Genomic DNA, 15,934 nt, shown 5'->3' with positions numbered 1-15,934 from the left:
GGATCCAGCAAAGGGCCCTTCTCTATGTTTTGGATCGACTGTGGTAAAAGAGGTCCTGGACCATGACCGTTAGGTGGTGTGCCGGTCCCCACCTTAGCCCTTACCGAACTCTGTTAGATTTGGTCACTTTCGATTTCTGTCGAACCATTTGCACTCTAGTTCGGCCTTGATTAGATGAAATCATCTTGATCAGACCGATCGAGATGTCAGGCACTCCTGCTTAGTCAGCCCTATAAGGATATTGGAACTTAAAAGTTCTTAAATTAATCATGATTTAATTTTAATAAAATAATAATGCAACTTTGGATATTAGGTTCTGAAGGAGGATCTCAAGATTAGTTGGATTGTCTTCTCGTTGTTCGTGCAGGGTAAGTAATGATCTTTCTTTTCTTATTTTTTTATTCATATAATATTTTTTTACATCAAATAAATCGTTAATCGATTTATATGAGATTTATGAATTTTACAAGATGGTGATTTGAACGAAAAATATATATGAAATTTGGAGTAATATTTTTCGAACTAGTATTATATTGTTTACTGATCCTACATCGTATATGCATATTTTGATTAGATTATGATATATATGTTATTTTGTAAAAAGAACTTTGATATGTATTAGATTTGAACTCTCATCCTGACTATGTTCTGGATCCTGCTAATTAGGAGTTATGCATTGACACTTTGATTATTATTATGCTCATTGATTCTGCTTCTGGCCCTGCCATAGAGTATAAATATAGTATTTTGGCCCCCTCTGCAGGATAAAAGTGTGGTATTCTGGCCCACTCCGCAGGATATAAGTGTGGTTCTATTTCTGGCCTAGCCACAGGATATAAGTGTGGTCATAATTAATGGCTGTTTAGTTGAATGTGATTTGTTTTGAATCAATTATGATAATGTCTATGAATATATAAAAGATATTGGTTTTATTGATTTTATGCTTGAAATAAAATTGATTGTCTTTATACTGATTCATTGTAATTTGTATTTATATTTTATGTTATTACATAAATTATCTAGTTAGGTTTTCGTTACTTACAAGGCCGTCGAGCTCATTATCCCTTCTTTTCTTCACTGATGCATACAGTTCTGGATGCGAGTCCTATTATGGGAGTGAGACTAGAAGCGAGATTTCACAATATCTACATAATTTAGATATAGTATTATTATAATATCTTTATTGGGTTATTTTTTGGGGTTTAATTGATGTAAGACATTTATATATTATTTGTCAGTTTGATTTGGTAGTTAATTAAATTATGGCTTATAGTTATTTAAATCTATTCCACTGCTTATTTATGATATCATGATGAGATGCCTTGCATGCTTGTAGGAAGAGTTTTCATGAGTATGTGGCGGTTACCGCTACCCTTGACTCATGAACTCGAACCGGAGGCATGACACAAATAGATTGAAGAAATACTTAAAAAAATTCTAGATTGTGCAGACAGCACAATATCTAATATCACATATACATTTGTTTCTTCCATAACGTAAACCACCCACATTTTATATTGAATCGGATTCTAGAATCATTCCTAGAAACAGACACAGGGGCTAGACTTATAGAGATTACATACATCTAGTGTGACCCCCCCAACCCATCTTTTTTTTTACAATTCCACAATATCGTCTATCTTTTTTCCTATTCCAAAAAGAAAAGAAAACAGCGAGTGGACGATCGAATCTCAGACACCGATTCAACTGTTTCTAAGAGGCGGAACTGATGTCCGCGATTCGACCACCGTGGGGAAATAGCATCCAGGAACACCGGATGTAGCGCAGCAAGTTTATTTTTTTTGTTAGATTTGTTTCAGTCCGTTTGATCCAATGATCAGATGGCTCATAGTTTGACACCCGTGGCGAGGGGGAGTAGGATTTTTTTACCACTTCAATGGTAGCCGTGTCTGAAGAAAAAATTTAGCCGAGGCATGCCGTTGACTTTGAAGTCAAACGAGTGAAGGCCGTTGGATCTCCTCAGCGCAGGCACGAACTTCCGTATAGCATCCTAGTTTTTTAGTGCAAGTAGCTAAGGGGGCTGGGAGGTACGACTTGCGTCAAACTTTTGAAAGAATACTTGCTGCGCACCTGCTGAACAAGGCTCCTTGCAAGTCAAACGGAGATTACAGTTCTGGAGGGACCAACCATTGTACTTCTAGGAGAGGGTCTAACATAGCGGAAGGCCACGACTTTTTTGAGTGTTCAGCACAATATGGTACGGTATGCCACCAGCATAAATGAGGCGCACAAAAGCCACTGGCACGAGATAGATTTAATGCCAGCCTGGAAGTGATTCGCTAAGTCGGGTTTTCCAGCGGCCGCCTATTGTAGAATCGTCGATAACCTGGCTGCCACTATCATGTGTGTAATAACTGTATAGGCATACTGGAAACCGTTTGGCAAGTCAAGGGACTTTGAAATCCGCTCTTTAGCTATAACGTTCCAGAGTCATGCAGAACAGACACTAACCGTCCTCCTATTACTATTAATTAATTGGACCTTCAAGGAACGAGTAGAGTACAAAAACAAAAGATTCGAGTAATCCTCCGAGCTAGGGATATTCAAAAAGGCCGTAGCAAGGATACTTTAACAGACCAGTTAGATATTGTGGAGCTCGATAGTCTCCCTTAAAACCGCTACCGATTCTTGAACAGAAAGCGGTATGCTTGCGAAGACCATTTCTGGTCTATCCGTGTTAATGAAATCCATCCCGTGAAACAAAGGATAGTTCATTCTTGGGGTGAATAAATAGAGACTACTGCTACAGGATAGACCAAAACTTCGGGAGAATTCCTTAAAGCGGGAGATTCGCTCCGCTCCTACATCCCCCTAGCTACAGTAATAAGAACCTCAGGTAAACCATTCAAGAACCTAGCCTTCACACATACAACTGCACTACAGGAAAAAGAAAACTAATTCGCTCCGCTCCTACGCTCTTGGCCTAGCAGCAGCCCATCTAATACATTCTAACCAGTCTTAGCTTGGTATTACCTTCAAGCAAGACAACAGGAAGATAGGAATCCATTCTTACCTGTTTTATGGTGTTATAACCTTTACCAGGTTTCAAAACTTGGAACCTTGAACAGGGTTGGATATCATAGAGAGAGAGAGAGAGAGAGAGAAACCTAGGAAGTTGATTTAGAAACTTGGATGAGTTTTACCTAGCCTAGCTCAAACATGGGAATATAGAAAAAATATTACAACCATCGCTTTTCCTTTTCTAATATAATAATTAATAAAGTATTATGTTGCTACCTAATCACAACATATGCTCAATTGCCAAAGATAATACCAACTACACCATGTAATGGCACTGCTTGTGCAATTAGTTTGCACAGATCATGAACGTGACTTCATATATGTTAAAGGGAGAAAAACAATGAGAGAGCATACATGAGATAACTATTTATGTAGTATGTTTGTGGGAGGGGGGAGAGAAATGAAATAATAATGTTGGACATATTTATCATATATCCCAGGTTAGCATCAAGGGACACTGTGATGTTAAATTTTACTAATATTTTGTACTAATACTAGATGAGCAAAGAGGTATATGTAATGCTTAATATGCCTCGATCTTTTATATGTTGAAAGGAACATGATTTGCAGATTGAGAAGAACTAAGAGATCTTAAGGCACCTCCACTCGATTTGTTCATGGATTGTATGTAAATTATAAATAGTAGGGGAGCTATGTGTAATAAAGTAACATAGGAATTCTAATTATTATAAGCAGAAACTTAAAAATGGGCACTAAAGCAAGGTTTCACAAACTGGTAGAATGAGATGATACCACTAGTACCATCCTGTTACGATGGTAAAACAGCACAGGGGTGGACCCTAGGATACCGAAACTGGTTGAACCAGTATGAACCGGCCATACTGGTCCAATGCTGGTTAGTACCAACAATCTATATTGATTGCAGAGGTTACATATGAGTTCCTTTTCATTCTTATTAATTCAAATTCTCTCGGACCAGACTGCAAAGGTGGTGTACAATCTGGGGCAAAACTGGGATGGGCTTCACTATTAATATTTAAAGTTTAAACCCTTGCACTAATGTTACACTTTCAACATAAGGAAAAAGTGGATTTTAGTAGTAAAACAGAACAAGCACACAGAAAAAAGAGGAGACAAAGGGGGTGGAATATAATATGTTTTAGGCACTTTTTGTTTGGAGGAAAGAAACTAACTTAAGAACATAGATCAGCTCGACCTCTATTGCATGCCAACAGGAAATAAGTTATGAACATGAAAAATGAATAAAACATGTGAATACCAAAATCAATCATGGGCCATGCAAAGATTTGAAGGTATCATTAATTTTATAAACTTGACCAATATGCTGAGCTACCAAAAAATAGACCAATTTAGTCCTATATGTGGGTAATGCGTGACTTATCGGGTCCATACCAGTTATCATACAAGTTTTGGACAACCAATGAATTCTTGAATAGGATAAATGCTAAGGGTCTAAAAACCAATAGAACAAAAAGATTAGAAACTAGAAACAAATTTAAATATTACGCCATGATTAAAATATACAATCAAGATATACCATAGTGCCATCAGTTGCTTTATGCTGGCTTTATTGTACAACATAATGTAGAGATATAGGTGCAGACACATCTGATAGAATTAGAGCTGGGTATAATTAATTAGGAGGAGCTTCTATGGTGTTATTTCAGCAGCACATTCCTTCTTTCCTAATAGAAAATTTTTATTAAGTGACAAAAAAGCCCACAATGTTTCATGATTTAGTTTGCAGATATATTTATCAAAAAACATATGCATCTACAGCTATTGCTTATACGCATCTCTGCAATGATGTGCTATGTAAGTTCTTACGTCAAGTCAGTCAAGTCGAACTTCCCAGAGATGTGATAACTGCTCAAACATCTGAAGCTGCACCAAGCGTGTAACCGGGTATTAAAATCCAACTCCAATAAAATTGAGCGAATCATGGTATCTGCAAAGAATATACCATAACAACTGGAAATCATCAACCATAAAGAGTAAAGACAAAAACAATAAAGAGAAAGAAACACTTTCCTGCAGATTCTCAAATTCAAAAAATAAACTTGTCAACATGCATAAGTAAATAAATAAATAAGAGTACAAGGTGAGTATATAATTACTAAGGATGCATTTGGCAAGTTCTGCCAAGTACTGCTTTCAAGCCCATTACTAATAAACCAGTTGATTTCCTAATCCAATTACCCTATTTAAACTAAAATTTTGACTTCGAAATTTCTGAGGCATCTGTAACTTCCCATTAAGCAAGTTCACATCTTAGGCATAAAATTATAATAAAATTTTAAACAACATTTAAGAACTGAAAGAACTGTTCATAATTAGACTTTCATGACAAACCAACTAAAATAAACAAGAACAATTCAATAAGCAGCATATGGATCACGTGTTCGGTTATAGAAAGTAGGCAGACAAACCTAATAGATAGAAGACCCATAAGTCAGACAAGCTGAAGCCTAATATACAGTTTCCTTGTATTGGCTTATCCCCACCCATGATTCTAGGAGTATCAATAAAATTTTTAAGAATCAAGGCTTCCATGTATAACCTCTGTAAGCTCTCAGCTCTTACAAGGTAGATTATGTAAACTGTTGGGGTGACAGGTCCGAGGAAAAAGGTCAAGATATTCAGATCACAAGTTTTTATAGTCCTCATGGATTTTAGGATTTTGCAATATATGTATATATATATGTGTGTGTGCGTGTAGAGAGAGAGAGAGATAGAGTGGACCTAAAAGTAAAAACGCCAAGCTTTCATTAACTCAATTCATTCTCTTGGGGATGGCCTCACATATATGTATATAGGCTACTATTTTAAGCCCCAAAAAACATAAAATTAAAATAAACTATTGGTTCAACTAAACTAATATTATCCATTAAACCCAAGGATTGCCAAACCGATACCGGTAGGTGTACCAGTCGGCTACCGAGCTGGTTCGGAACTGGTTCGAACCGGTATCGAACTGGTACCATTGGTTCGGCCTGGTTCACACATCCAAAAGTCCAAAAAATTTTATCCTAGCCGGTACGGGCTGGCACGGGCTGGTACCATTTTTTAACGCCGAACCGGACCGATCAGAGACCAGACAAGTTTGTTACGGGCTGAATCGGCCGGTACAGGCCGGTTCAGCATTCCTTAAATTTAAACCAAACTTATGTTAATGAAATAAACATCATGGCATTATTAAATTTCTATTCCATCACTACATCTTCAAGCCACAATAACTTGGTCAAATTTGACTCGTTAGTGCATGTAACACATCCATAATGTATGTCAGTGAGGCTCATCCACATCAAATTCTAAGATTATTTTCATGAAATGAATTCTTGAATCTTAGTGTTATGGCCCTAGAAAATTATGGCTGCAATTATACCTAGAAATCAAGAAAAATGTTCTAAACTAAAGACTTACGAAACCCTAAGGCCTACCTACAGACTAAGTCATGTTTCGTATAGATCTCATTTTCAGAATATTCTCGATGTTGTCTATAACTCATGATCCTCCATTTAATATTCTTGTTCTAACGATGGAGAAGAACAAAGGACTTCTTTGTGAATGAACCCTCAAATGGCTGATGTAGCATCTCTGTCCATTAATTGTGAACCACTTGATCTATCACAAGACCGACTAGACAACAACACCAAAAGGATCTCGAAATAGATTAGAAAGTTAGTCATCAACTTTTGAAGCTTGAAGAAATGCTGTGCAAAACTCACTAAGTTCTCGAGATGCAATTGCTTTGACACAATAATCATTGCTGGAATAAGGTTCAAAAATCTAGGTTTTGGATTCAACTAGGCCGATGAGTTTCGGTTTGAACAATTTTGGTGATCTCAGTGCCCTTGGCTTCAACTTCAGAACACATGATTGAAAATTAAATTTAAAATATTAACTAAAATTATGAAAAATTCAGAAATTGTAAGTAAAAATAAACTAAGTGAAAAGGAAAATAATTTTAAAGTATATCATTGTTATTTTGGACCATTAAAAGCATCACTATGCAGGTTTCCCACTAAAACAATCAATTAATTATTTAAAATATAAAACAAATAATATTTAGGTTATAATACAAGGTATGCCATATCGGTATCGGGCTCTGTACCAATGCTACGTTGTCACTGTGTCAGTACGCCCGTATGGGGGCTAGTTCGACGTACCAAGTGTCGGTACACCCCCGTACCATATACCAGTACCGAACTGGTACAATACGTATGCCCATACCACCCGGCTCGGTGTAATGGCAATCTAACATAACTTTCCAATCAGTTTTGAGCAACACTAAGGCCTTTTGATTCAAATTTTATAGTTTCTGGTAAAACTTCAAACAATACCTTAAATTGATCCACCAATTTCTTCATTCAATTCTGATTTGTTTTTCAGCATATGTCACTTGATAGTATGACCTAATTAAACTTCTCTTCATGTTGTTGGAACTTCTTGACACACTCTGCATACTTCAATGTTATGGAGATGTTGCCCAGTCATCAATCACATTGCTAGATCTTAACACTCTGATGCCAAGTTTATGCGAGTCGATGAAGCTGTTCATCATAAAAAGGTTCGAGTCTGAAATTTATAACATGCAATTTTGCCTATAGTCTGAATTTTTCAGATATTATCCACAGAAAAATTCTTCACATGATCGCACGCACATTCTCGAAAATGTTATAGTGCTAAAAGGTGACTTTTCTGATATCAGATATAGTCGAAAGGGTTGAGGAAGATGAAGACAGAAGAAACACAAACTATAAAGATTAATGGTTAGAAAATTTAATGTTTAGGGTATTACTTTTGCTGAATTTGTAATAGGTCCAAGTGATCAGTTTGTGTTTGTTCTCTGTTTAGCAGGGACCTTAATATTTAAATGTCTTTTGATCTGACAGTTTTGATTAGAGACAGAGTCGTCACTTTTAGTAACAGTGGTCCACAATTTTAAATAATGGGTCACTAAGTTATTTCCACCATCCAAATCTGCAGAAGCAATGAATTAGGCTAATGAAGATAAGTTATACAACCGGTTCTTAAAATCTTGGACAACCAATATAAATAGAGCATATTTCTCTCTAATCTCAACAATTGAACCACAATATTTTTACATCTTATAAGAAATCCTTTCTAAATTAAATATAGAAACAAAGAGACCGCTATGAGTCATAACAATACCTCTAAGCAATGTTTAAGTTCCTGCCAAAACAAAATGATACCATTAGTACTATAACATTCTAACAGGATACTAGTAGTGGGTTGGGGCATGGGACACTGATCTTTGCCCAAAATGGGATGTCCCATGCATCCCAACCAAAACTAGCCAAGACAGGTGATAACATAGCTAGATCTCCACTACCATGGCCGTATTGGCCAATATTGAACCCGACCCGATTGGGTTGGCTTGTTTGAAAAATAAAATGAGAGAGAGGATGCAGGGGCTTCTATCACGGAGGGAGTGCCAGGAACCTGTGGCTTTGGACTGAGAGAAAGAGAGAAGGGAAGGGAAGGGAAGGAGGTAAGATCCAGTACTTCCTCACACTTTCCAACCAACTTGATGCTGGAATCATCGCATAGATCCACTAAGTGACAATCCCCCCTTTTTTGGCCACTAATTGGTAAAAAAAAAAAATAGGGACATTCATACAAAATTTTTTGTTTAAGTTGAAATTTGAATATGTTGTAGGGTGGACATCAACCCAAAAAAACACTTCAAATTCATTTAAGATAACAAAAAGTTAAAACAATTGAAAACAAAATATATAAAAGCATAAAATTATAAAAATATAAAAAGAATGCCAATGGATGCAACACCGTCCCCAGTGTCATGATGGTATCATTCTAGCCTTGTGGAAAATTAGTAGCACTATTGGTACCAGTATTTTAGCAAGATATTGAATTTCAATTGGATGGAGGCGCATTCCACCATTCTTAGTGCCAGGACATGGCGAGTTGGGAAATGGACCAGGATGGGATAGGACATTCTCCATCCCGGGTATCGGAAAGCAGAGTATCTCATTCCATGAGAAAATTAGGACAACTCTGTTCAATGGTATTTAAATACAACAATATAGTGGAAATAATAGTTTGCATTAAATTATTTGACCCCATCCCTTCTGGTCCTAAACTATATATATCATGCTCATTCCTTCATGTGATGTAATAAAATTAATTTACATCCTTACAAACATCACATTTTCATAGTAAAAGGTGTCGTGTTTTGATACCTTCAAATTATGGTCTGAATAATGGAATATGTCACTTTGATTGGATACAGAATATAACATGCAGCATATTAGCATCATGTGACATCAAAAACCTTCAACATTAGTATCCATCAGATTGCTTCAAATCATAGAAGGGTAAGAAGCATTTCCCTAACTGCAACCTTGCAACAGGCGAGAAACTACTTCTGTTCAGTCTAAACTTATCAACCAATTCTTGTGATACCATGTTTCCCTCACAATCCCCAGTAGTATATATGTTACAAATATCTACAATTAAGGCCCAGTGTTTTGCAACGACTTCAAAAGTTGAACTCCTAAAATTTTTAGGTCCATCAATTGTTATCTTTCAGTCTTGAACCAAAGAATAGGTCGCAGACCTATTTCATGTTTTAATTGCATCATTTGGGACTACCTTAAGAAGACAGCATTTGGCAGAACTAAACAAGCACGTTAGAGAATACACTGAGAAATGTTATGTTTTCAAACGACCTAAAAGATGGGTCTTTTCAACATCCTGTGGATTCAGTATTCATTACAGAAGGTAAATTCTCACAGATTCCATACCTCATGTCATGCATAAAGACAAATGGATGCGGCAATTCTCCTCTACCAAGAGCTAGCTCGTACTATTGCATGGATTTAAATTATAAAATGCAAAACTTTTTCTAAACAACAATTACTACAACAAAAAATCATGAAGAAAACGGATGGGCTAAGCATGTTCGTCGTGCAACCGAATCGGCATTACAAAACCTAATTAATTAGACAAATCTATGGTTCACTTCACCACAGTAAGTACTATAAGCAGCAATACAGGAGCATAGATTTACATGACTCCAGCAGTATCATTAGAAATTCAATACAAGTACAAAAACCGAAGCCCCAATCCCACATCCATATTCGTTTCCCAATCAAAGCAAGATAGCAAGCGCAGGTTTCAGTTCAGTGCCCAATACCATCAGGGTAAAACCCAAACGAGAGAGGGAAATCAACAGAAAGAAGCACTAAAAATCCCCAAAAAATCATTGCAAACGACACATAAAGAGCGGACTGCGATCCAACAAGCACCAGAGAGAGAACAAGAACAAACCGTGGAGATTGGGTGGGAGAGGAGTGGAGGAGGAGAGCTTCTTCCGAAGGAGGAAACGAGCCATTAGACTCGGTATGGAGGCCGCAAGCTTCTTCGCGGCGGTCTCCGCGGGGGACGCGTCAAGACACAGAGGGGCCGGAGAATCGGAGAAGAGCGGGTCGGAAGGCTCCAACCGTACCTTCCGAATCCCTCTTTCACGCTGGAGAAGAGTCCATCCAGACCGTCCATCTGATAAATAACGGTACGATCTCTAAGTGACCGGATTTTGAATAGGCTTTTCTTTTTCGGCTAGATTGAACCCAATAAGTTTGCTGGTAATCTTTTCCAAGTTTTTTGTTATTTCATGCCAGTCATATATTTGCAAGTTGGTATGAACTGGATTGATTGATATCATGTTTGAGATGGCATTTACCTTTGCTTCAACTTATGAAAAAAAAAAGTACTTTATAAGAAGAACACATTTATAGAAGTACCTTTGTAAAGTGAACTCCTTCCATAAAATATGTGTAGTAAAATCTAGTTACAACAATATTTTTTTTTGAAAAAATTAAAAGAAAATATGTGTTTAGTAATACCATTTTGGACTCATAGTCGTTGTAACATTTCTCATGAAATTAGTTAGATTATTTTTTTAGATGATATGGAGTCAATATGTAATATCCAACCCTTTGAGATCTAATATTGACTGGGCCAAGTCCATTTGACTAGCTTAGAAAGTTTGCATCAACTTCAACTAGCCAGGGCTGAATCAACCTAAGCAACCTACTTGGCCCAAAATCAAAAGTTTGAAATAAAAAAGGGGATTTCAAGAGCACGTGCTCGGGGTGGATTTAATGGATTCTTAATGAGAGTGGTTCAATCGGTTAAATCCTAATGGATTCACGATGAAATCCAAATTCTCAATAGGTGTACAAGGCAATGACAGGAGAAAGAAGGGTGCCGGTGAAGTGGAGGCACCAATTCCTCATCTCTAGATGTGATGCAATTGCATCTAGATGCGACCATTTTTTTTTTCCTTTTTGGTGATGGCAATCGTGGGGATGGAGCTTTATAGAGGTGGAGGCTGGGGTTTACTAGTCTCGGAGCCCTTCTAGATCTTGGACTCCTACTAGGGTCAGAGAGGAAAACAAGAAAAAAGAAGACTTCCATCCTTCCGAGGCATGTGTTGCATGACCTAGGGTCGATCTAGGCCCCTTTTCTGGCTGATCCAAAAAAAAGTCAGGTTATTTCATTCTCTAGTACACGCCCATATGGGTCCTCACATACTCCCTTTATTTAAGCTCTAGCGTGCTAAGAATCGAAATCCATTCAAATCCAATCACAAGCCCCATAACCAGCTTGTGGTCAGCCCCAATTGATCCATACTGCAGTATTCTCTAGTTTACATAGACCACGAACTGGGTCTGCTCTAATACCAGATGAACAGTTGAATTTTATAATCAACTAAACTTTACTATTTCATAATGATGGATTATTTAGTTGGATTATTGTTGAACTTTATAATTGATTATTCTAGTGTAATTGGATTCATCTTATAAGCCTTACATTATCTTTAAGGCATTGCTCTAGAGTTCATACATTCATATCACATGGCCGACCTGGGCGATAGGTTTGGATTTGAGGGATGTGTCCCAATAATGGACTGAATAGGCCAAATGCGTTGCCTACCTTGGTTTCTAATCATAGATAAGGCTCAAATCATAACCTTGTAATGAAATCATCATGTGCTTGTTGAATGCAAGTCTATGTTGTCCCACTTAGATCCCGTTAAGGACTTGTAGAGACCTCATAAGCAAAGGAAATTTGTGGAAGAAGGATCTCTTATCACCCATCCCATAAATGCATTTGAGGGTAGGACCTATACCTCCTCGCCCTAGTCTCTGCCAATGCGATATCAACCTTTACCGTTCTATGCTTCGCCCTTTTTTTTTTTTCCAAACCAAGGATTTGTAAGACCCCAACACTTGATAAGTCTAAACATTTTTTCCCCTTGCCAAATACATGCAAAAAGCCTACCATGCATACACTACGTTGTTTGAGATTTGATTAGATTGGCTGATCGACAAATCGATGTGGCTAGTGCCTGCTTTCTGAAAATCAAATGCAATGGTGGTTTAAATCTATTGTGTTTCTAATTGAGCTGCCAATTATACATGAAAGATTTTGGCTTCCAGATATGCTCCCTGGCAGATCCTTCATATGAAGTAGTATATTGAAGCCCATATCTCGAAGATCATCCAAATCTCAAAGTCTATTGTGCATGATAGATAGACGAGAAAACTTGGCCTCTAATTCGTGGTGGACCTAAACTGCACTCATGATAGAGAATGGCCAATTGCCACACAATTGTGTACCCATTTCTTCAACACTTAATTGGATAGTACTTAGGAACTTAATTAATTCATTCTTGATGTTATTGAGAGTTCAATATAAACAAACAAACAAACAACAAACAAATAAATAAAGGATCTTCAATTTTTAAGGAAGGTTGTCTTGGGGCATATTGTTCATGAGAGAGATAGGCTTCATGACTAGACATGGAGGGTCTCTCTGTTAGTTATTTGATGCATTATTTGGTTTTCTACCATAGTTTTGTGTGAACTAGAGTGTGCTGCAGGGTTTTGAACACAATAACCCATGGAGGTCAAGTCTTTAGGAAGCATGGCAGTTGGGCAGCCCGAGCTAAGGGTACCAATTTGTCATTTGATAGGGCAAGTAGAATATCATAAATTTTATGGATATAAAAACATGATTCAGTTCACATAGCCTTCTTCTCAGTGTCAGTCTTCTTCTCCACCACCTTATTCTCCTCTATGTTTTTTGGAGGCTGGCTCTTCTACGTCGAAAGGACCGGCCCTCTAGTAGCCTAGATCATACCTCCTTCCTGGAAGCCCCACGGTCGCCACGGGAAAGCTCTGCCTTCTTCTTCGGTGTTTTTTTATTCACTAAAAAAAACTTGTCTTTTCCGGCGCATTTCAGAGCCTATATCGACGTTTATTAGCGTTGTTAATTCTGACTCCGACGCTTTCAAAAGCGTCGCCAAAGTGTCGGCTAGGTGAGAGTGGAAACAAGGCAGGTGTTCTCTTCTTTGTCTCTTAGTTAACGAGGCAAGCATGCATACATGGGGTCATGCGTATGGGAAAGCTCCTATTATTCACATGTAGATCTGACCATGATATGCGTATGCACACACATCAACATGATATCAACTGCCATGTCAGCATCAGAAGTCTGCCTCTGCCTAATTTCAACACATTGATTCCCTTTTTGGCGTCCTTTCAACAAATTATGTTTATATATTTATAATAAGCTTCTCTATTGCTCCTCTAGGTTTCTATTTTTGCTACAATTATGTCTACTAGTGAGACTCATTCTAAGATTTCTAGACCCTTTGATATAGTCTTGAATGGGCTCAATTATGTTCCATGATCTCAAGTTATGTGTAGCTTTCTCAAAGACAAAAAGTTGTGGCGACTTGTTATTGGGGATGTCAAACAGCCTGCCAAGTTGAACAATGAGGATGATGCTATAAATTTTGATCGACTTAAAGATTGGGACTGTAAAAATCATCAAATAATCACATAGTTTAGAAATAGCTCCCATCTATTTATGAAGAATTTGGTTAATATGAGATTGCTAAAGAGATTTCGGATATATTGTAGAGGCATATATTATTGTTGATCTTGCTCATAAATATTAGCTTCGAGGTGATCATTATCATATACATCAACAAGCCTGGTTAGTCTATTTGAGATTTTTATGCTCAAATGCACTCTTTTTGAGATTAGTTAGCTCTTTTTGAACTAGAACAGGATACTGCTGCTGATGCATACAAATTTCATGCTTCTTTGAATGAGTATCAACAGTTTCTGATGGCTCTTAGAGATACGTTTGAGCATGTTCCATTACCTGTACTTGATTAGGCTGTTGCTTAATTTGTTTATGAGGAAACTCATCTTGGCTCTCTCAGGTCCCAATGTACGAATGTTGCTATGGCTATTTCTTCAGTATCCTCCTCTATGGCTATTGCTTCTAATCCCACCATTATTGTTGTTGTAGCTTCTGGTTCTTCAAAATCTCCTCGCTCTTCTACAAAGCAAGAATGTCGCTATTGCGAACTACCTAGACATCAAATGTTAGAGTGTCGTAAATTGGCTTGTAAGAACACTCAAGCTCGGTCTCATATCCGTCGAAGAATACTCCTAAGACTTCTATACCATTACCACTGCTACTGACACTGAGGAATCTTCGCCTACCAAACACCCTTCCTTTTTAAGTGATCTACAAGCCTTTTTGACTTAGTGTGCGTCCAATGCTGGTAAACATTCCACTTCTACCATGTTTGTCACTCCAGGTACTACTACTTGGTTTTTTAACACCACCTACTATAACCATATGAACACTGATCCAACTATATTTTCTTGCAAAATCTCTATATCACACTTGCTTAATATTCATACTGTTGATGGATCTATTATGGCTATTAGTCACGTAGGTCATGTTTCAACTTCAAACATATCTCTTCCTCATATGTACCTTTTTCCTAAAGTTACTCTAAATTTTTTATCTATTAGTTAGCTATGTGATATGGGTCTTCAATTACATTTTTCTCATAATGGTTGTATTGTGCAGGATCCACAAACAATGCAGATTATTAGGATAGGGCACAAAGTTGGATGCTTGTTCGAGCTTACTTCACTTCAGGTTCCTCCTTTTCCTCACATTGGAGCTGCTCTAACCTCATCCTATTCCTTCCTAGGTCTTTGACATTCCCGTTTATGTCGTGTCTATTGATCCATTGCATTCTTTAGTTTCTAGTGGCAAATTAGGCATTATCCAGGATGAGCATATTAATTGTCAGTCTTGTCAACTTGCAAAGCAAACCTCACTATCTTTTTCTAATAGTGATTCCATCTCTTATGAACTATTTGATTTAGTGCATTCTAATATTTGGGATCCATCTCCTGTTGGTACTATAGGTGGTTTATGCTATTTTGTTACTTTTGTAGATGATTTCTCTCGTTTTACTTGGATATATCTTATAAACTACATATTCGAATTACCAGATATTTACTTAAAGTTTGCCAAAATGGTTCAAACTCAATATCACGAAACATTAAAATTCTTTGCATTGATAATGCCAACGAGCAAATCCATCTCGCTTTTCTAGAACAAAATGGTTCTATTCTTAAGCATTCTTATCCAAGCATATCTCAACAACATGAAAGGGCAGAACGTAAGAACAAGCATATATTAGGAACACTACGTGTCTTACTTATTTTTTCCTCGTCCTAAAGAGGCTTTTCTCATTGTAGTCTATACTATTAATTGCATTCCTACTCCAGTCACTGGTAATCATTCTCCCTATGAGCATCTTTTTGGCATTATAATTTGCTCAAGGTTTTTGGATGTGCTTATTTCGTCCAATTGCAATCTCATAAGCATACCAAATTGGGACCCCGGTCTCGTTTGTCTTGCTTGCTTTATGGAATTGAGCATAAGGGTTATATGTGTTGGGGCTTTCTTTCCAAATGACTCTGCATTTCTCATCATCTTCTAGGAACAAAAAATGCCTTCTTCTATGTTCACTACAAAA

General features: G+C 37.3%; 1 protein-coding gene across 3 annotated transcripts in view; it reads right to left on the bottom strand.

The window, feature by feature from the left end:
• LOC103723804 (ATP-dependent RNA helicase SUV3, mitochondrial) overlaps nucleotides 1-10,521 on the bottom strand; it is a 40,716-nt gene extending 30,195 nt beyond the window's left edge. For all 3 annotated transcript variants that reach the window (XR_003383014.2, XR_003383015.2, XM_008814843.3), the window contains exons 1-2: nucleotides 10,339-10,521; nucleotides 4,852-4,972 (exon numbers count right to left, since the gene is read on the bottom strand). Coding sequence is in view for 1 of the 3 variants with exons in the window: in XM_008814843.3 (XP_008813065.2) it covers nucleotides 4,852-4,972; nucleotides 10,339-10,402 (185 nt within the window). In the remaining 2 variants the exon portion in view is untranslated. The remainder of the gene's footprint in view (nucleotides 1-4,851; nucleotides 4,973-10,338) is intronic.
• Between the last annotated feature and the right edge of the window lie 5,413 nt (nucleotides 10,522-15,934).

Source organism: Phoenix dactylifera, unplaced genomic scaffold (assembly GCF_009389715.1).
Source record: "Phoenix dactylifera cultivar Barhee BC4 unplaced genomic scaffold, palm_55x_up_171113_PBpolish2nd_filt_p 000557F, whole genome shotgun sequence".
NCBI classification, from domain to species: domain Eukaryota; kingdom Viridiplantae; phylum Streptophyta; class Magnoliopsida; order Arecales; family Arecaceae; genus Phoenix; species Phoenix dactylifera.
The sequence above is the reverse complement of the archived record's forward strand: the minus strand, read 5'-3'. Positions and strand labels throughout refer to the sequence as shown.